At 36.2% G+C, this 23,533-nt stretch overlaps 1 protein-coding gene across 7 annotated transcripts in view; it reads left to right on the top strand.

Annotated features, from left to right (window-relative positions):
• CSMD3 (CUB and Sushi multiple domains 3) overlaps positions 1 to 23,533 on the top strand; it is a 1,461,887-nt gene that overhangs the window by 611,422 nt on the left and 826,932 nt on the right. For all 7 annotated transcript variants that reach the window (XM_070802767.1, XM_070802766.1, XM_070802772.1 and 4 more), the window contains one exon: positions 4,711 to 4,798. In XM_070802767.1, coding sequence (XP_070658868.1) covers positions 4,711 to 4,798 — 88 coding nt within the window. The remainder of the gene's footprint in view (positions 1 to 4,710; positions 4,799 to 23,533) is intronic.

Genomic DNA, 23,533 nt, shown 5'->3' on the forward strand with positions numbered 1-23,533 from the left:
ATATTGACTGATTTTATAGTGTTTTCAAGCTAAAACATAGTATAATATTGTGCAAAAAGATTCCTATAGCATATTTTATAAATACATATATAACAAACATACTTTGATGTTAAACATGAAATGACAATTCATCCAATTTTTAAAATTTTGCTTTAAATTTTAAAGTTTTAAATTTAAATTTAATTTTAAATTAAATTTTAAATTTTAAAATTCTGCTCTCCTCTCTGTTTTTTTCCCACTGATATGTGGGGAAAGGGATTCATATTGTATTAGTAGTAGCAGTAGTAATGATAATAATAACAGTATTATTATTATCGTTAAGATCAGAGCAAAAGGAATATTCCCATAGTCATGCTCTTTTCAAGAGACAGGGCCCTGTCCATGTAATTAATTTTTTAAAGAGCATGCATGTTCTTTTTACAAGTTATTATTCAAATTGAAAGACGTAAAAGGGATACATATTTGTCCAATTGTTTGAATGGCATTATTTAGTGAAAGTAGGTGATTGAATGGATACTAACTTCATTTGAATGTCTTGGCATCACTAGCTACAGAAAATTATCTAGTATCTAAATATCAGAAGGGCTTCTCAGGTGGTGCTAGTGGTAAAGAACTCACCTGCTAATGCAGGAGAGGTAATGTAAGAGAGAGGTAATATAAGAAATATGATATAAGAAATAAACCAGCATTTTTATGCTACTTGATTATTAAAAGGTGTTCCCAGGTGGTGCTAGTGGTAAAGGACCCACCTGTCAAGGCATGAGACATAAGAGACATGGGTTCCATCCCTGGGTCAGGAAAATCCCCTTGAGGAGGGCATAGCAACCCACTCCAGTATTCTTTTCTATAGAATCCCATGGACAGAGGAGCCTGGCAGGGAATCACCTTAGCATGCACTTAAATATAAGAAAAATAGATGATATACTTTTTTATTTTATTTTATTTTTTTAGTTTTAAATACTTTAAAAAACCTTAAATGCATATATCATGCAGAAGCTTTCCTATTTTCTTCACATTTTAAATTGGGAACTTTTTCACCTATTGTAGATATCCAGAAACAGTAGTTTGAAAGATACTTTTCAAATAGACAAAAGTAATTTGACAATTATATCTTAAGAACTGGGATTAATTAAGTGAACATGGTGAAAATTATAAATATGCTTTGCATTATTCACTATCTGAGCCACTAGGGAAGAAAAATAAAATATTTGGAAAAGTGTTTTGAATTTTAATTATTGATGCCATTTTGCCTTTCTGAACTTTCTGTATAGGATGGAGTACTCAAGGGTTAAGAGTAGAATTTCTTGAATCAGTCTGCCAAGGTTGAAACCTAGACCATGGCAGAAAGTAGAAATAGGACTTTAGAAATATGTTTTAACCTCTCTATATCTCAGTTTCCTCACCTGTAAGAAATGTATAATAATAGTAGCCACCTTTCAGATTCTTGTGAAAATTAAATGAGTTGATACATGTAAAAGGTGTAGATTGCTGCTGCTGCTGCTGCTGCTAAGTCGTTTCAGTCATGTCTGACTCTGTGTGACCCCATAGACGGCAGCCCACCAGGCTCCCCCAGTCCTGGGATTCTCTAGGCAAGAATACTGGAGTGGGTTGCCATTTCCTTCTCCAATGCATGAAAGTGAAAAGTGAAAGTGAAGTTGCTCAGTCGTGTCCGACTCTTAGCGACCCATGGACTGCAGCCTACCAGGCTCCTCCACCCATGGGATTTTCCAAGCAAGAGTACTGGAGTGGGGTGCCATTGCCTTCTCCAAAAGGTGTAGATTAGTTACTGACATATAGTAAGTATGATGTAAGTGTCAGCTGTTGTTAAATTTATATGAAACTAGGCAATAATGATGATAAAGTGGAAAAATAAGACATTTATTTTTTATTTTCAAATATATTCCATTTATATACTTATATATAATTTGTGTTATAAATTTAATATACTAATGTAAGAAGCCTATATCATTCCACTACTTTTTCTTATCTCTATCATATGTTAAAAAGTCACATTTTAATGACATATACTACAATATTTTCAAAAGTCAGAGATAAGAAAGATAGTGCTTCCCATAGAAAAAATATTCTACTCATTGTAAACAGTGTATAACACATTGTTTTTAATTAAACTACTAGGAAATATTCACTGAGAAATCATTTACCCCATCTGGGTACTGTAGGAATATTAAAGTAATGATAGCTTTTTCCTTATCTTTACCAAATATATATTTGTATATATAACAAAGGAATATGAAACTATTAAAGAGTATGATAAGATAATTTAAAAATTAAATATAAAATTGTTCATGTTATATAAAAAGGAAAGTAAAAGTGAAAGTGAAGTCTCTCAGTCTTGTCCAGCTCTTTGCGACCCCATGGACTGTAGCCTACCAGGCTTCTCTGTCCATGGAATTTTCCAGGCAAGAATATTGGCGTGGGTTGCCATTTCCTTCTCCAGGAGATCTTCCCAATCCAGGGATTGAACCCGGGTTTCCCTCATTGTAGGGAGACGCTTTATCGTTTGAGCCACCAGGGAGGATTAGAAAATCTGAAAAGAAATGAGAGATTGTATTTTGCAAAAGGTGGGACTTGAGCTGAGTCCTGAACATTATATATAGAATTTTGATAGCTAAAGAGGAAGAAAAGGAAAACATGAAGACTTGAAGAAGGCACAAAGAAGGAGCATAGCTAACCATTAAACTTGCATAATAATAAAGAGTCTGTTGGACTTGGATTACGGGTGTATCTTAATTGCAGAAGAATGAAGAATCTGTTGTACTTGGGTTATGGATGTATCTTGGTGGCTATTGGGAAATATAATAGATATGCTTAGAAATCTAGAATCATAGCATATTTGGACAGTAATGAAAGCTGTGTTTGAGAAAGTTTAATTCTCTTCTAGTACTCAAGATGAATTGGAAGAGAATGATAATAGAAAAAAAAAGGATTAAATTAGATTTGAACATGCACATGAAATGATTAGGAGATTTTTGGTAGGGACCTAGTAGGCCATTGAAGGATCAGGAAGGAGCTTGGGGGGGAAAAAAAAGATACAACCTTAGGTTGCAAGTCCTTAGCAAAGAGAGAATTTTTCAAGTCATGAAGAAAATTCAGTATATTGAGAATTGTGGGTCAGTGCCTTTAAATTTGCCCTCTGTATATGATATAAGCTAAAGTAAAAGAGTGGCCAAAAGAAAACATAATAACAAAAACCAGAGAAGTAAAAATAAATTAGCAAGTCAGCAGACCCAGAAAATGGGGAAAAAAAATCACATGTATTGTATGAATTAGTGAATTTATAATTAAGTTGGCAGCAATAAAAATATATGTGAGGGTATTTGAGAAATTAATTTTTATAGAATAAAAGTGCAAACACAAAATTTCATATCTAGTTGAAAATATGACAGCTTTATCAGAGTTATGACTGTTGGTCATACTTATCTTGATAAGCAAGATACTTATCTTGCTATCTGATAAATCAATTTAAATAAGTTGACAATCCATGCTAAATGATGCAGGAATCCAGTGTTTTTAAACATTGACTCTTCATTAGAATCCCATAGAAGATTATTTTAAAAACAAACAAGAAAACAACAACAAAACCAACTGGTTCACAGTGTCTACCCAGAATCACTGCATTAGAATATCTAGACAGAAAAGTAAGCATCTGTTTTTTCATAAAAGAAGAAGAAGAAGAAAAAAAAACTCTATAGGTGATTCCAATTCACAGTGTAGGACAAGAACCATAGCAAAGTTTAGATTTTTTCATTTCTAGAGTCTCTACTCAGGTCCTATTCTTTTCTTTAAAAAGCAGATAAGTTGATGAAGAGCAAAATAGAAGTTATTCTCCAATTTGCTATAAGATTGAGTTCATGAAACAGTGTCACTCAGATATTTCAGACTTCATCTGGTTTAATAATCTTCCCATTAAAAAAAAAGATTTCTTAGGGAATTATTTATTTACTGTGAGCACATTCACTGAAAATATGAATACATAATTTATCAATAGGGTGTTCTGAAGAAACTGCTGAAAGTGTACAATAAAACATAGTCATGGGACTTGTTAAAGGGTAAAGCCCTTAATTTGATTTTCAGCATTAAAGCATAATTCAACGACATGCATGATAACTTGCATCACAGTTTTATTTTCACATTGGCAGAATAAATTCCTTGTTATATACCCGTTAAAAATTGCCATTATCCTTAAACTTTTTCCATAAAGTTTTTTTTTTATTTTTTTTATTATTATTATTATTTTTTACTTTACAATATTGTATTGGCTTTATTTTTATGTTGCAACTTTAAAAATAACAAGTATCTGATGACACTGATATAACTGGTAGTGACTTCTCTGCTGCCAATAATTAATGGAAACTCTGGCAATGATACCTATGGAGTGCATTACAGAGATTTCAAAATTTGATAGTAATTAAAAATAAAGTGTTAACTGTTAATGTGTTAATATTCAAAGTAGTATGTCACTGAATAGAAACATGGAAATTATGTTTTATATATCCACAAATTAAAAAGTATTTTTGTTCTCATTATTGGTTTATAAAATTATATTTAACATTCCATGTATAAATTATAGTGATTAGAATAATAAAATACAAGAATATATTTTATGTACAATTTGAAATGAATATCACTTTTGATTTTCTAATCATACATGTTTTGATTCTTTCTTTTCTTGTGTTCCTGTTGTTTCAGTAAATGAGGGAGGTATTAAGACAGCTTCCAATTTATGCCCAGATCCAGGAGAACCAGAAAATGGGAAGAGAATTGGATCGGATTTTAGGTATGATTTAAAATTTTTTATTTCATTATTAACTTTGTTAAAGTTTATTTTAATTTAAATTTCAAGTATAATAATATGGAGATGAAGACGTGGTGACTTAAAAGTGTGGCAGCTAGATTTCACTGAAGTGTTATGATTAATAATATTTCACTAAAGTGACTAAATAACATCAAATTTATCAGGGAACTTTTTTAAGTTTAAATGATTAATTTATTGTCATGTGCTATGTGGGAGAACTCGGTTGGATCCCTGGGTTGGGAGGATTCCCTGGAGGAGGGCATGGCAACCCACTCCAGTAATCTTGCCTGGAGAACCATCATGGACAGAGGAGCCTGGCAGGCTACAGTCAATGGGGTCACAAGAAGTTGGACACAACTAAGCAACTAAGCACAGCACAGCACAGTAAGTGGAAAATCATGAGATTCAATTTGAAATACATAGGTTTGAATTCATATTCTAATGTTTATTAATTGTCTGATCTTGAGTAAGTTTTTCAATCCTGTCTGCCAGAGTTTCCTCTTCTGTAACATGTAAATCAAATTTATCACATAGAATGATGTTTCAAATGAGATACTGCATGTGAAACCTTCCTGCAAATGTTCTATAAACATTTTATTTAAAAGAAAATTTAATTTGAATAAGGTTTATCTCCATCTTAAATTTAGTATTTATTTTAAAAATTGAAATCAAGTTTACTTACAGCACAGAAAATATACATAGTAGACTAGGCTTCCCAGGTGGTGCTAGAGGTAAAGAATCTGCCTGCCAGTGCAGGAAAAAAAAATACGTGGGTTCCATCCCTGGTACAGAAAGATCTCCTGGAGGAGGGCACAGTAATCCACTCCAGTATTCTTCACTGGAGAATCCCATGGACAGAAGAGACTGGTGGACTATAGTTCCTGAGGTTGTAGAGTCAGACATGACTGAAGTGATTTAGCACACAGAGCACTCATGGTTAAATATGTCAAAGGAATAGTGCACTTAATAATATGGTAACTATTAATTTACACTATGACACAATATTGTTTAAAAATATTGAATTTTCAGTAGTCCTCTGAATGTAACATTTTACAAATAAAAGATACAAAAATCCTATAAAATACTAAGTGATAATTTAGTTCACAATACTATTTTCACAAAATATTCATGATATATTAAATTTTAAAATGATAATGGTTATAGTTTCACATACCACACATTTACATTCTTTGCTTCTTTATTCTGTTTGTATAAAGGACTTCTGAAGAAATTCCCCGTGACTAAAAATGTAGTTCTTATAATAAAAACCTATGAATATTTTGTCTCCATGGATCATTTGACTTAAAGTTATATTTTGATATTCTTGCAGGGGAAAACAATATTAGTTCAATATGAATAAACTTGTAATTTTCTAAAAAAATTGCAGAACTTTAACTAGCCTGATAATTAATATGGATAATATTGTATGAAAAATCACATTAAAAAGAAATTCAAAAGACCCAGAATCCAGTCAGAGTTAGAGCTTAATAACCTAAGTATATTAAAAATCAACTAAATCTCAATCTCAGTAGTTAAAAGTGATATTTTATAGACTGTAAAATGTCATCAACATACCTGGTATTTGTATATGTATACTTTATTTAATAAAAACCCTATAATAATAAAACCTATAATAACCTGTTTGTTATTTTATTCCACCTTGGCTCAGATGGTAAAATATCTGCCTGCAATGCAGGAGACCCAGGTTCGATCCCTGGGTTGGAAAGATCCCTTGGAAAAGGGAATGGCTACCCACTCCAGTATTCTTGCCTGGAGAATTCCATGAAAAGAAAAGCCTAGAGTGTTACAGTCCATGGCATCAAGAAGAATCAGACACAACTGAGCAACTAACACTTTTATTTTCACTTACAAATAAAACTGAAAGTCTGCTTATCCAGCTAATAATTTTATGTAACTGGAATTTGAACTCATTACTTCCTGATTCTATATCCTGACCCTTTAATTACTGTGTTAAATTATGCTTTGAAACCAAACAAACTTCATTCAGATCCCATTCTTACAATCAACCATCAATATATTGTCTTCTCTGAGGATGTTTTCCTCAGCTCTAAAAATGATAATACCTGTTTCCTAGTATTGAGGTGAATGTTGCATGAGATATGCAAACATGGTAGCGAACTTAAGACGAATGAGTATTTAATCCTAGCTGCTATTGTAGTATGAAAAGATAAATGGAAATAATTATTCTTGATGTTAGTATCTATTTGGTCTCACTTTTTACAAAAATATGCGGTTTATTATAAATAGGCTTATTACTATTAGAAATAGTAATATAGAGGGTTAAATTACCTTTTCAGTTCAGTTCAGTTGCTCAGTCGTGTCCAACTCTTTGTGACCCCATGAATCGTAGCATGCCAAACCTCCCTGTCCATCACCAACTCCTAGAGTTCACTCAAACTCAGACCATCGAGTCGGTGATGCCATCCAGCCATCTTATCCTCTGTCATCCCCTTCTCCTCCCGCTCTCAATCCATCTCAGGATCAGAGTTTTTTCCAATGAGTCAACTCTTCGCATCAGGTGGCCAAAGTACTGGAGTTTCAGCTCTAGCATCATTCCTTCGAAAGAACATCCAGGGCTGATCTCCTTTAGAATGGACTGGTTGGATCTCCTTGCAGTCCAAGGGACTCTCAAGAGTCTTCTCCAACACCACAGTTCAAAAGCATCAATTCTTCGGTGCTCAGCTTTCTTCATAGTCCAACTCTCACATCCATACATGACCACTGGAAAACCCATAGTCTTGACTAGACAGACCTTTGTTGGCAAAGTAATGTCTCTGCTTTTGAATATGCTATCTAGGGTGGTCATAACTTTCCTTCCAAGGAGTAAGCATCTTTTAATTTCATGGCTGCAGTCACCATCTGCAGTGATTTTGGAGCCCCCAAAAAAGTCTGACACTGTTTCCACTGTTTCCCCATCTATTTGCCATGAAGTGATGGGACCAAATGCCATGATCTTCGTTTTCTGAATGTTGAGCTTTAAGCCAAACTTTTTACTCTCCTCTTTCACTTTCATCAAGAGGCTTTTGAGTTCCTCTGCACTTTCTATCATAAGGGTGGTGTCATCTGCATATCTGAGGTTATTGATATTTCTCCCAACAATCTTGAATCCAGCTTGTGCTTCTTCTAGCCCATGTTTCTCATGATGCACTCTGAGTACAAGTTAAATAAGCAGGGTGACAATATACAGCCCTGATGTACTCCTTGTCCTATTTGGAACCAGTCTGTTGTTCCATGTCCAGTTCTAACTGTTGCTTCCTGACCTGAATACAGATTTCTCAAGAGGCAGGTCAGGTGGTCTGGTATTCCCATCTCTTTCAGAATTTCCCACAGTTTATTGTGATCCACACAGTCAAAGGCTTTGGCATAGTCAATAAAGCAGAAATAGATGTTTTTCTGGAACTCTCTTGCTTTCTCGGTGATCCAGCGAATGTTGGCAATTTGATCTCTGGTTCCTCTGCCTTTTCTAAAACCAGCTTGAACATCTGGAAGTTCACGGTTCATGTATTGCTGAAGCCTGGCTTGCAGAATTTTGAGCATTACTTTACTAGTGTGAGAGATGAGTGCAATTGTGCAGTAGTTTGAGCATTCTTTGGCATTACCTTTCTTTGGGATTTGAATGAAAACTGACCTTTTCCAGTCCTGTAGCCACTGCTGAGTTTTCCAAATTTGCTGGCATATTGAGTGCAGCACTTTCACAGCATCATCTTTCAGGATTTGAAATAACTCAACTGGAATTCCATCACCTCCACTAGCTTCGTTTGTAGTGATGCTTTCTAAGGCGCACTTGACTTCACATTCCTGGATGTCTGCCTCTAGGTGAGTGATCATACCATCGTGATTATCTTGGTCATGAAGATCTTTTTTGTACAATTCTTCCATGTATTCTTGCCACCTCTTCTTAATATCTTTTGCTTCTGTTAGGTCCATACCATTTCTGTCCTTTATTGAGCCCCCCTTTGCATGAAATGTTCCCTTAGTATATCTAATTTTCTTGAAGAGATCTCTAGTCTTTCCCATTCTATTGTTTTCCTCTATTTCTTTGCATTGATCACTGAGGAAGGCTTTCTTATCTCTTCTTGCTATTTGGAACTCTGCATTCAATGCTTATATCTGTCCTTTTCTCCTTTGCTTTTCGCTTCTCTTCTTTTCACAGCTATTTGTAAGGCCTCCCCAGACAGCCATTTTGCTTTTTTGCTTTTCTTTTCCATGGGGATGATCTTAATCCTGTCTCCTGTCCAGTGTCATGAACCTCAGTCCATAGTTCATCAGGCACTCTATCAGATCTAGTCTCTTAAATCTATTTCTCACTTCCACTGTATAATCATAAGAGATTTGATTTAGGTCATACCTGAATAATCTTCTGGTTTTCCCTACTTTCTTCAATTTAAGTCTGAATTTGGCAATAAGGAGCTCATGATCTTAGCCACTTCAGTATTCTTGCCTTGAGAATCCCATAAATAGTATGAAAAGGCAAAATGATAGGATACTGAAAGAGGAACTCCCGAGGTCAGTAGATGCCCAATATGCTACTGGAGTCCAGTGGAGAAATAACACCACAAAGAATGAAGGGATGGAGCCAAAGCAAAACAATACCCAGTTGTGGATGTGACTGGTGATAGAATCAAGGTCCGATGCTGTAAAGAGCAATATTGCATAGGAACATGGAATGTTAGGTCCATGAATCAAGGCAAATTGCTGCTGCTAAGTTGCTTCAGTCGTGTCCGACTCTGTGCGACCCCATAGATGGCAGCCCATCAGGCTCCCCTGTCCCTGGGATTCTCCAGGCAAGAACACTGGAGTGGTTGGCCATTTCCTTCTCCAATGCATGAAGTGAAAGGTGAAAGTGAAGTCGCTCAGTCGTGTCCGACTCCTAGCGACCCCATGGACTGCAGCCCACCAGGCCCCTCCATCCATGGGATTTTCCAGGCAAGAGTACTGGAGTGGGTTGCCATTGCCTTTAGAAATGGTCAAACAGGAGATGGCAAGAGTGAACGTCGACATTCTAGGAATCAGTGAACTAAAATGGACTGGAATGGGTGAGTTTAACTCAGATGACCATTATATCTACTACTGCAGGCAGGAATCCCATAGAAGAAATGGAGTAGACATTATGGTCAACAAAATAGTCTGAAACGCAGTACTTGGATGCACTCTCAAAAACGACAAAACAATCTCTGTTCGTTTCCAAGGCAAACCATTCAATATCACAGTAATCCAAGTCTGTGCCCCAACAAGTAATGCTGAAGAAGCTGAAGTTGAACGGTTCTGTGAAGACCTACAAGACTTTTAGAACTAACACCCAAAAAAAGATGTCCTTTTCAATATAGGGGACTGGAATGCAAAAGTAGGAAGTCAAGAAACATCTGGAGTAACAGGCAAATTTGGCCTTGGAATATGGAATGAAGCAGGGCAAAGGCTAATAGAGTTTTGCCAAGAGAAGGCAGTGGTCATAGCAAACACCCTCTTCCAACGACACAAGAGAAAACTCTACACATGGACATCACCAGATGGTCAATACCAAAATCAGATTGATTATATTCTTTGCAGCCAAAGATGGAGAAACTCTCTACAGTCCTCCAAAACAAGACTGGTAGCTGATGGTAGCTCAGATCATGAGCTCCTTATTGCCAAATTCCCTTTTAGTAAATTTCAAATCATCAAATTATCTTGAAATCTTTTTTTTGGCTCCCTGATAGATGTTAAGAAACCAGGAGCTTACAATCAGGCTAAGATATACTCTTATAATTTAAGAATATTTAAAAATGTTTTGGAGACTGAACAGTTATGATATTTTTGGCAACTAGATTAGGTTCACAGAGGCAAATGTTGAGTTATGTGATAAAGTGTGATTAGAATCTGTTGTGTAGAGAAATGAAGTCCAGAGACGATTTATATATTTATATATTCATTATTTACTTCTTTACTTCAGTCTTTAGATTATCTCAATTTGTCTCAACCTCTGTCACTCCAATGAAATCACTCTTCTCAACAACCTTCATGTTGTTGAACTTAACAGTCTTCTGCCCTCATCATTTTCAATTTTTCGATTGTATTCTACATTCTGGACCCCCTTTTAAGGACTTCTTTCTCTCTCTTTTTTTTAAATTTTATTTTATTTTTAAACTTTACAATATTGTATTAGTTTTGCCAAATATCGAAATGAATCCGACACAGGTATACCCGCGTTCCCCATCCTGAACCCTCCTCCCTCCTCCCTCCCCTACCCTCCCTCTGGGTCGTCCCAGTGCACCAGCCCCAAGCATCCAGTACCGTGCATCGAACCTGGACTGGCGACTCGTTTCATACATGATATTATACATGTTTCAATGCTATTCTCCCAAATCTCCCCACCCTCTCCCTCTCCCACAGAGTCCATAAGACTGATCTATACATCGGTGTCTCTTTTGCTGTCTCATACACAGGGTTATTGTTACCATCTTTATAAATTCCATATATATGCGTTAGTATACTGTATTGGTGTTTTTCTTTCTGGCTTACTTCACTCTGTATAATAGGTTCCAGTTTCATCCATCTCATTAGAACTGATTCAAATGTATTCTTTTTAATGGCTGAGTAATACTCCATTGTGTATATGTACCACAGCTTTCTTATCCATTCATCTGCTGATGGGCAGCTAGGTTGCTTCCATGTCCTGGCTATTATAAACAGTGCTGCGATGAACATTGGGGTACACGTGTCTCTTTCCCTTCTGGTTTCCTCAGTGTGTATGCCCAGCAGTGAGATTGCTGGATCATAAGGCAGTTCTATTTCCAGTTTTTTAAGGAATCTCCACACTGTTCTCCATAGTGGCTGTACTAGTTTGTATTCCCACCAACAGTGTAAGAGAGTTCCCTTTTCTCCACACCCTCTCCAGCATTTATTGCTTGTAGACTTTTGGATCGCAGCCATTCTGACTGGCGTGAAATGGTACCTGATTGTGGTTTTGATTTGCATGTCTCTGATAATGAGTGATGTTGAGCATCTTTTCATGTGTTTGTTAGCCATCTGTATGTCTTCTTTGGAGAAATGTCTATTTAGTTCTTTGGCCCATTTTTTGATTGGGTCATTTAATTTTCTGGAGTTGAGCTGTAGGAGTTGCTTGTATATTTTTGAGGTTAGTTGTTTGTCCGTTGCTTCATTTGCTATTATTTTCTCCTATTCTGAAGGCTGCCTTTTCACCTTGCTAATAGTTTCCTTTGATGTGCAGAAGCTTTTAAGTTTAATTAGGTCCCATTTTTTTATTTTTGCTTTTATTGCCAATATTCTGGGAGGTGGGTCATAGAGGATCCTGCTGTGATGTATGTCGGAGAGTGTTTTGCCTATGTTCTCCTCTAGGAGTTTTATAGTTTCTGGTCTTATGTTTAGATCTTTAATCCATTTTGAGTTTATTTTTGTGTAAGGTGTTAGAAAGTGTTCTAGTTTCATTCTTTTACAAGTGGTTGACCAGTTTTCCCAGCACCACTTGTTAAAGAGATTGTCTTTAATCCATTGTATATTCTTGCCTCCTTTGTCAGAGATAAGGTGTCCATATGTGCGTGGATTTATCTCTGGGCTTTCTATTTTGTTCCATTGATCAATATTTCTGTCTTTGTGCCAGTACCATACTGTCTTGATAACTGTGGCTTTGTAATAGAGCCTGAAGTCAGGTAGGTTGATTCCTCCATTTCCATTCTTCTTTCTCAAGATAGCTTTGGCTATTCGAGGTTTTTTGTATTTCCATACGAATTGTGAAATTATTTGTTCTAGCTCTGTGAAGAATACCGTTGGTAGCTTGATAGGGATTGCATTGAGTCTATAAATTCCTTTGGGTAGTATACTCATTTTCACTATATTGATTCTTCCAATCCATGAACATGGTATATTTCTCCATCTATTAGTGTCCTCTTTGATTTCTTTCACCAGTGTTTTATAGTTTTCTATATATAGGTCTTTAATTTCTTTAGGTAGATATATTCCTAAGTATTTATTCTTTCCGTTGCAACGGTGAATGGAATTGTTTCCTTAATTTCTCTTTCAGTTTTCTCATTATTAGTGTATAGGAATGCAAGGGATTTCTGTGTGTTGATTTTATATCCTGCAACTTTACTATAATCATTGATTAGTTCTAGTAATTTTCTGGTGGAGTCTTTAGGGTTTTCCATGTAAAGGATCATGTCATCTGCAAACAGTGAGAGTTTTCCTTCTTCTTTTCCAGTTTGGATTCCTTTTATTTCTTTTTCTGCTCTGATTGCTGTGGCCAAAACTTCCAAAACTATGTTGAATAGTAATGGTGAAAGTGGGCACCCTTGTCTTGTTCCTGTCTTTAGAGGAAATGCTTTCAATTTTTCCCCATTGAGGATAATGTTTGCTGTGGGTTTGTCATATATAGCTTTTATTATGTTGAGGTATGTTCCTTCTATTCTGCTTTCTGGAGAGTTCTTATCATAAATGAATGTTGAATTTTGTGAAAGGCTTTCTCTGCATCTATTGAGATAATCATATGGTTTTTGTTTTTCAATTTGTTAATGTGGTGTATAACATTGATTGATTTGCGGATATTGAAGAATCCTTGCATCCCTGGGATAAAGCCCACTTGGTCATGGTGTATGATCTTTTTAATGTGTTGTTGGATTCTTATTGCTAGAATTTTGTTAAGGATTTTTGCGTCTATGTTCATCAGTGATATTGGCCTGTAGTTTTCTTTTTTTGTGGGATCTTTGTCAGGTTTTGGTATTAGGGTGATGGTGGCCTCATAGAATGAGTTTGGAAGTTTACCTTCCTCTGCAATTTTCTGGAAGAGTTTGAGCAGGATAGGTGTTAGCTCTTCTCTAAATTTTTGGTAGAATTCAGCTGTGAAGCCGTCTGGACCTGGGCTTTTGTTTGCTGGAAGATTTTTGACTACAGTTTCAATTTCCGTGCTTGTGATGGGTCTGCTAAGATTTTCTATTTCTTCCTGGTCCAGTTTTGGAAAGTTTTACCTTTCTAAGAATTTGTCCGTTTCTTCCATTTTGTCCATTTTATTAGCATATAATTGTTGATAGTAGTCTCTTATGATCATTTGTATTTCTGTGTTGTCTGTTGTGATCTCTCCATTTTCATTTCTAATTTTATTGATTTGATTTTTCTCCCTTTGTTTCTTGATGAGTCTGGCTAATGGTTTGTCAATTTTATTTATCCTTTCAAAGAACGAGCTTTTGGCTTTGTTGTTTTTTGCTATGGTCTCTTTTGTTTCTTTTGTATTTATTTCTGCCCTAATTTTTAAGATTTCTTTCCTTCTACTAACCCTGGGGTTCTTCATTTCTTCCTTTTCTAGTTGCTTTAGGTGTAGGGTTTGGTTATTTATTTGACTTTTTTCTTGTTTCTTGAGGTATGCCTGTATTGCTATGAACTTTCCCCTTAGGACTGCTTTTAAAGTGTCCCACAGGTTTTGAGTTGTTGTGTTTTCATTTTCATTAGTTTCTATGTAAATTTTGATTTCTTTTTTGATTTCTTCTGTGATTTGTTGGTTATTCAGCAGGGTGTTGTTCATCCTCCATATGTTGGAATTTTTAATATTTTTTCTCCTGTAATTGAGATCTAATCTTACTGCATTGTGGTCAGAAAAGATGCTTGGAATGGTTTCTATTTTTTTGAATTTACCAAGGCTAGATTTATGGCCCAGGATGTGATCTATGCTGGAGAAGGTTCCATGTGCGCTTGAGAAAAAGGTGAAATTCATTGTTTTGGGATGAAATGTCCTATAGATATCAATTAGGTCTAACTTGTCTATTGTATCATTTAACGTTTGTGTTTCCTTGTTAATTTTCTGTTTAGTTGATCTATCCATAGCTGTGAGTGGGGTATGAAAGTCTCCCACTATTATTGTGTTATTGTTAATTTCTCCTTTCATACTTGTTAGCATTTGTCTTACATATTGCAGCGCTCCCGTGTTGGGTGCATATATATTTATAATTGTTATATCTTCTTCTTGGATTGATCCTTTGATCATTATGTAGTGACCATCTTTGTCTCTTTTTACAGCCTTTGTTTTAAAGTCTATTTTATCTGATATAAGTATTGCTACTCCTGCTTTCTTTTGGTCCCTATTTGCATGGAAAAATCTTTTTCCAGCCCTTCACTTTCAGTCTGTATGTGTCCCCTGTTTTGAGGTGGGTCTCTTGTAGACAACATATGTAGGGGTCTTGTTTTTGTATCCATTCAGCCAGTCTTTGTCTTTTGGTTGGGGCATTCAACCCATTTACACTTAAGGTAATTACTGATAAGTATGATCCCGTTGCCATTTACTTTAGTGTTTTGGGTTCGAGTTTATACACTGTTTTTGTGTTTCCTGTCTAGAGAATATCCTTTAGTATTTGTTGGAGAGCTGGTTTGGTGGTGCTGAATTCTCTCAGCTTTTGCTTGTCTGAGAAGCTTTTGATTTCTCCTTCATATTTGAATGAGATCCTTGCTGGGTACAATAATCTGGGCTGTAGGTTATTTTCTTTCATCACTTTAAGTATGTCTTGCCATTCCCTCCTGGCTTGAAGAGTTTCTATTGAAAGATCAGCTGTTATCCTATTGGGAATTCCCTTGTGTGTTATTTGTTGTTTTTCCCTTGCTGCTTTTAATATTTGTTCTTTGTGTTTGATCTTTGTTAATTTGATTAATATGTGTCTTGGGGTGTTTCGCCTTGGGTTTATCCTGTTTGGGACTCTCTGGGTTTCTTGGACTTGGGTGATTATTTCCTTCCCCATTTTAGGGAAGTTTTCAACTATTATCTCCTCAAGTATTTTCTCATGGTCTTTCTTTTTGTCTTCTTCTTCTGGGACCCCTATGATTCGAATGTTGTAGCGTTTAATATTGTCCTGGAGGTCTCTGAGATTGTCCTTATTTCTTTTAATTCGTTTTTCTTTTATCCTCTCTGATTCATTTATTTCTACCATTCTATCTTCTAATTCAGTAATCCTATCTTCTGCCTCTGTTATTCTACTATTTGTTGCCTCCAGAGTGTTTTTAATTTCATTTATTGCATTATTCATTTTATATTGACTCTCTTTTATTTCTTCTAGGTCCTTGTTAAACCTTTCTTGCATCTTCTCAATCTTTGTCTCCAAGCTATTTATCTGTGATTCCATTTTGATTTCAAGATTTTGGATCAATTTCACTATCATTATTTGGAATTCTTTATCAGGTAGATTCCCTATCTCTTCCTCTTTGGTTTGGTTTGGTGGGCTTTTATCCTGTTCCTTTATCTGCCTGGTATTCCTCTGTCTCTTCATCTTGTTTAAATTGCTGAGTTTTGGGTGTCCTTTCTGTATTCTGGCAGTTTGTGGAGTTCTCTTTATTGTGGCGTTTCCTTGCTTATTGTGGCGTTTCCTTGCTCTTTGTGGGTTTGTACAGGTGGCTTGTCAAAGTTTCTTGGTTAGGAAAGCTTGTGTCGGTGTTCTGGTGAGTGGAGCTGTATTTCTTCTCTCTCCTTTCAAAGACTTGGGTTGCTTTTCTGGGTGCCTGATGTCCTCTGCTGGCTTTCAGAAGTTGTTTTGTGGAATTTACTTGGTGTTTAAATGTCCTTTTGATGAATTTGTGGGGGAGAAAGTATTCTCCCCATCCTACTCCTCCACCATCTTAGCTCCTCCTCGGACTTCTTTCTCTTCCTTCATTTACACTTACTTATCTTGCCACTCCTGAAAGTGATAAAATAGCTTCTTAAATTTCATCACACCATGAAATAGCATAGATTTTTTACTTAGGTCACAGATTCTAGTTCACTACAATCACCATATTCCAAGTCTCTACCATCTTAAATCCAGACTTTAGTGGCCTTTTAACTAAAACTTCTGTTTCCTTCAATCTATTTATCTAAAGTATAAAGCATAAAGTACTGAAAACACAAATTGAATCTGTTCCTTCTCTCACAACTCTTTATAGCCTTCCTTAATAGATAGGTAAGCTACATGAGGAGTCTCACATGCTACAATCCATAAGGTTGCAACAATCAGACACAACTTAGTGACAGAACGACAACAAGAAAGCTGAATGAGTGAAGAAGCCTAGGCGTGACCACTGTGAACCAGAGAGCTTGTTTTGCCTAAAGGGAACACGTTAATAGGTTCCAGCAGATGTTGCAAGGAAGGTACATTGGTTTTAGCGGCAAATCTAAAAACTGAATTACAAAAATGTGTGGATTATTGTTATGAGTGTGTGTATGTAAAAATCTCCTGATTTTCAAAAGTCTATTCTCATATTTTAAAAAACAATGTGTGTTTAAAACAAAACATATCTTCAGACCAGATTAGGTAGAAAGGCTGCCAGTTTGCTTCCTCTGCAGAAGAGATTGGTTTCTCCACATCTCCTTAATTTCATTTTACCACTTTTCTATTGAATTCTGTGTTTTTCTCCAATTTACATTCTATAATTTAGACTCTATGATCTTCATTTTCCTGTAATAGCTCATCAAGCTCTCTCTGAGTGTGAGGCTCTTCCTTTCCTGTAGAATAGAGGCATAAAATTCTTCTGGTATCAGTGAAAGTGGGACCTTCTTACACTGGGTGGGTTCCTATCCTGATAGTTCAGATAGGTAATAGCTTTGGAACATCAAATTCCATAAAGCAGAAGAATAATGGGTCAGTTCTGTAGTCATTAGGAAGTCAAAAGAGATTTCCTTTTTAGAGACACAAGAAACCAGAGCATATTTATTGGTTGATATAAATATTCCTGTAGAGAGGAAAATACTGATGATAGGGGAAAAAAATAAGTGAAAGAACATAACTCTTTTGGAGAATATAAGCACAATTCCAAAGATGGGTCGAGGTTTTGTGATGGGAAATGAGAGAGCTCATGTTTAATAATTTTACTTTGGTAATGATGCATCAAGCAAGACCCTGTATATATCACACACACACACACACACACACACACACACACACGTTCCCATCTCACAGGAGATGGGAATGTATAGAGAGGAACTTTGAGAGAAAAAAACTGGAAATAGTAATCACCAATAGTGGGAGATCAAGTTTGATATAGAAACACTGCCTTGCTAAGTAATTTTGAGAGTCCTATTGAGACTGAGAATAATGAATATGCCTTGTTATATGATTTCTATTTAGTATTTCTAAGTTTCCCAGGTATAAGCATGAAAAGGACTGTGCAAAGGCATGATAAACATCAGTACATTCAGGAAATTGCTAGTGATTCTTCTAGGCGTAACTAATAAAAACATGGATCTTGAAAAAAGAAAATATCAAGCAGAGATATGAGTTGGGGGCTCTTTACAAGTGGAGTGGATTAGATTGTCTTTCAATTTCAGTGTCAGCTACAAACAGGACCGATTCAAAAATAGTAGATACAATATTTTTGGATTAATCTTTTTCAGAAGGGAAAATAATAACTTTTCTGTGTTTAAAAAGTATGAAACAATGGTCATTTGTATATAAAAGGTATGAGAAGCACCCCAAAGAATAAGAAAAGGGAAAGTCCATAGAGGAATAAAAATCACTGTCAAAAGATACACTGTATCAGACCATTATAAAGTGATACACTTTGGTCAGAGCTTAAGTTAACTCTCTTTTACTGGGCCCCTGTCATCTCAAAGGAAAATTAGCCTTTATGAGTCAGATACACAATGAATCACAACCTCCACATACAGAAGCAAGACTGGTTTATTGAATTGAAGGACCAGCCTCTGCCCCAGGTAAATATAAAATAACGTTTGTTTATTGGCTTCATATCTGTTAAGAATGTTTTTCTCTATTATTCACACAGTAAAAACTCTACCAAGACAGTTTCTGAAGATTTGCCAACCACCATTGCTAAACTAATGGCAGCCCCTGAATGTATTGGCATGGGATCTAGGGAGAACAATTCCTATATTATTTTCAAGTGGAATATTTTTTTCTTTGTAATGCACAAAAAATATTTAGGAGGTAGAGTGGCTTCCAGTTTTTTAAATTGGAAACACTATTTCCTAGCAAATCAGACGTAAAGCTTGGTAGTAATTACAAGCTTTCAGGTGCATGGCAGGAGTGAGGGGAAGATAGGAAAGTAGGAACAATTAATTACAGCACCAGGCACCATGGATTTTTTTCAGGAGGATGTTTAATTTTTTAGTTCAGTTCAATTCAGTTGCTTAGTTATGTCCGACTCTTTGAGACCTCATGAACTGTAGCACACCAGGCTTCCCTATCCATCACCAACTCCCGGAGCCTACCCAAACTCATGTCCATTGAGTCAGTGATGCCATCCAACCATCTCATCCCCTGTCGTCCCATTCTCCTTCTGCCCTCAATCTTTCCCAGCATCAGGGTCTTTTCAAATGAGTCAACTCTTCACAGCAGGTGGCCAAAGTACTGGAGTTTCAGCTTCAATAGAGTCCTTCCAATGAACTCTCAGGACTGATGTCCTTTAGGATGGACTAATGGTTGGATCTCCTTGCGTCCAAGGGACTCTCGAGGCTTCTCCAACAGCACAGTTCAAAAGAATCTTTGGTAATCAGCTTTCTCTATACTACAATTCTCTCATTCATACATGACTACTGGAAAAACCATAGCCTTCACTAGTCGGACTGTTGTTGCCAAAGTAATGTCTCTGTTTTTTAATATGCTGTCTAGGTTGGTCATAACTTTTTTCCAAGGAGTAAGCGTCTTTTAATTTCATGGCTGCAGTCACCATCTGCAGTGATTTTGGAACCCCCCAAAATAAAGTCAGCCACCATTTCCACTGTTTCCCCATCTATTTGCCATGAAGTGATGGGACCAGATGCCATGATCTTAGTTTTCTGAATGTTGAGCTTTAATCCAACTTTTTTACTCTCCTCTTTCACTTTCATCAGGAGACTCTTAAGTTGTTCTTCACTTTTTGCTTTTTTGCATTTCTTTTCCACAGGGATGGTCTTGATCCCTGTCTCCTGTACAATGTCACGAGTCTCTGTCCATAGTTCTTCAGGCACTCTACCTATCAGAAATAATTCCTGGAATCTATTTCTCACTTCCAAAACCAAAACTCACTTTTGGTTTTAATATTACCAAATAAGAAAAAATATTCTCTGCTATTTCATTCTTGGTATATAGTAGAGTTTTTATAATTCAAATTTGGATCAAACATTACTTTTTGCTCTCAAAAAGACAAACAAGGTCTTTCCTGGAGAAGGAAAGTGTATGTAAACCTAAGAATCTGAAGCTGAGCTTTCCCAGAATTTGTTTATGATTTCAAAAGATTTAAAATTTTAATTTATTGTTCAGCACAGAAACTGCTGTCAGCTTCATCATTTCTTTGGCAGCATTTCTCCATTTAAAAGCCTGTTATGCTCCATAGGAATTTCAAATTAAAAACAAAACTTTTAAGATCTCAAAGCACAAACTCTGGGGATTTCACCTTGGAGACTGAAACATAAAATTATAATTAAAATATAACAAGTCTATAATATGCCTTTATTTATCAAGGGTTCTCTTATATATTTTCTAATTGCTTATAAAAATATTGGTATTGTGCATGCAAGAATATTTCTGTTTTACCAACTGCTGCCTTATTTGTCATTTAGTTTTATGATGAGTTTGAAGTCCTGCTATAAATTCATGTGATCAAAGAAATTAACAGAAAAATGATGAAGCTCCAGGTTTGCTATTTTAAGCAGTTCAATTCACTGTATATTGAACTCTCTTCATCATGTTTACAGAAGCATGAATAATATTATTCATACTAATAATAATCCTTGGAATTTCTGATTTCAAGGATTTTACACTTAGAAAAGTCATATAAGACAAGGAAAAATATTTTAAGTACACTAATGAAGATATGCACAATGCTAGAGGTGTTTACCAGATTGTAACAGATTGTGGAAGCAGGAAGAGCTTTATGAAAGAGGTTGCTAGTGGGTCCTTGAAGAATGCATAGGATGACACAAGCAAAAATGCTAAGACAGAATATTCCAGGGGAAGAAATGACACAACCAAGTGAAGATGTCAAGGAAAATCAGACATATCTGAGGTAAACTGTTATGTCACCATAAAAATATGCTTGATAAATAAATATGGCAATATTGGACATATTTTGAGATGTTTTAGATGCCAAAATCGAGTTATCTGTGAATAAGTAGTCCATAGGACTGCTCTGGCAGTGTCTGAGTTGAAAAACACATTATCATACATATTTTTGTTAAGACTAAGATGATAATGGTATGTACATGGATGAAAAGGTGAAGGATCTGCAGCTAGTAAAGCTGACACCGCAATTATAGGGTCGCTGCAAAATAAAATGGCAACTATAATGTATCTATGGAAAGTGAGACGGGGCAGCTGTTCTTAACTGTCAAATAATACATTTCTCAATTGAAATGCCTCTTTTCCTTTTCTCTAAACTTCTCCATCTCAGAAATTACTGCCATGCTAGGAGAATGAAATGTTTGAGTCTATTATACCAATATACTAGAAAAGTATATTATATACTAGAAAAGTATATTGAATAAAAGTACATAAGTATACTAGAAAAGTCAAGAAACAACCGGAGTAACAGGCAAATTTGGCCTTGGAGTACAGAATGAAGGACAGCAAAGGCTAATAAAGTTTTGCCGAGAGAACACACTGTACAGAGCAAACACTCTCTTCCAACAACACAAGACAAGACTCTTCACGTGGACATCTCCAGACGGTCAACACCAAAATCCGATTGATTATATTCTTTGAAGCCAAAGATGGAGAAACTCTATAGAGTCAGCAAAAACAAGACTAGGAGCTAACTGTGGTTCAGATCATGAACTTCTTATTGCCAAATTCAGACTTAAATTGAAGAAAGTAGGGAAAACCACTAGACCATTCAGGTATGACCTACATCAAATCCCTTACGATTATACAGTGGAAGTGAGAAATAGACTTAAGGGACTAGATCTGATAGACAGAGTGCCTGGTGAACTATGGATAGAGATTCATGACATTGTACAGGAGACCGGGATCAAGACCATCCCCAAGAAAAAGAAATGCAAAAAAGCAAAATGGCTGTCTGAGGAGGCCTTACAAATAGCTGTGAAAAGAAGATAAGTGAAAAGCAAAGGAGAAAAGGAAAAATATACCCATTTAAATACAGAGTTCCAAAGAATAGCAGGGAGAAATAAGAAAGCCTTCCTCAGTGTTCAGTGCAAAGAAATAGAGGTAAATAATAGAATGGGAAAGACTATAGATCCCTTCAAGAAAGTTAGAGATACCAAGGGAACATTTCATGCAATATGGGCACATAAAAGACAGAAATGATATGGACCTAAGAGAAGCAGAAGATATTGAGAAGAGATGGCAACAGTACACAGAAGTACTGTAGGAAGAAGATTCTCACGACAGATAATCAAAATGGTGTGATCACTCACATAGAGCCAGACATCCTGGAATGTGAAGTCAAGTGGGCTTAGGAAGCATGACTATGAACAGGCTAGTGGAGGTGACGGAATGCCAGTTGAGCTATTTCAAATCCTAAATGATGTTGCTTTGAAAGTGCTACACTCAATATGCCAGCAAATTTGGAAAACTCAGCAGTGGCCACAGGACTGGAAAAGGTCAGTTTTCATTCCAATCCCAAAGAAAGACAATGCCAAAGAATGCTCAAACTACCGCACGATTGCACTCATCTCACATGCTAGTAAAGTAATGCTCAAAATTCTCCAAGCCAGGCTTCAACAGTATGTGAACTGTGAAATTCCACATGTTCAAGCTGGATTTATAAAAGGCAGAGGAATGAGAGATCAAATTGCCAATATTCGCTGGATCATCAAAAAAGCGAGAGAGCTCAAAAACATTTACTTCTGATTTATTGACTTATGCCAAAGCATTTAATTGTGTGGATCATCACAAACTGTGGAAAAATCTGAAAGAGATGGGACTACCAGACCACCTGACCTGCCTCTTGAGAAATCTTTATGCAAGTCAGGAAGGAACAGTTAGAACTGGACATGGAACAACAGACTGGTTCCAAATAGGAAAAGGAGAATGTCAAGGCTGTATACTGTCAGCTGCTTATTTAACTTATATGCAGAGTACATCATGAGAAATGTTGGTCTGGAGGAATCACAAGCTGGAATCAAGATGGCTGTGATAAATATCAATAACCTCAGATATGCAGATGACACCATGCTTATGGCAGAAAGTGAAGAGGAACTAAAGAGCCTCTTGATGAAAGTGAAAGAGGAGAGTGAAAAAGTTGGCATAAAGCTTAACATTCAGAAAATGAAGATCATGGCATCTGGTTCCATCACTTCATGGCAGGTAGATGGGAAAACAGTGGAAATAGTGTCAGACTTTATTTTTCTGGGCTCTAGAATCACTGCAGATGGTGATTACAGCCATGAAATTAAAGATGCTTACTCCTTGGAAGGAAAGTTATGACCAACCGAGATAGCATATTACAAAGCAGAAACGTTACTTTGTCAACAAAGATCCATCTAGTGAAGGCTAAGGTTTTTCCAGTAGTCATGTATGAATGTGAAAATTGGGCTATAAGGAAAGCTGTGCCCTGAAGAACTGATGCATTTGAACTGTGGTGTTGGAGAATACCCTTTAAGAGTCCCCTGGGCTGTAAGGAGATCCAACCAGTCCATTCTAAAGGAAATCAGTCCTGAATATTCGTTGGAAGGACTGATGTTGAAGCTGAAAATCCAATACTTTGGCCACATGATATGAAGAACTGACTCATTTGAAAAGACTTGATGCTGGGAAAAATTGAAGGCAGGAGGAGACAGGAACCACAGACGATCAGATGGTT

This window comes from Bos indicus, chromosome 14 (assembly GCF_029378745.1).
Source record: "Bos indicus isolate NIAB-ARS_2022 breed Sahiwal x Tharparkar chromosome 14, NIAB-ARS_B.indTharparkar_mat_pri_1.0, whole genome shotgun sequence".
In the NCBI taxonomy this organism is placed as follows: Eukaryota; Metazoa; Chordata; class Mammalia; order Artiodactyla; family Bovidae; genus Bos; species Bos indicus.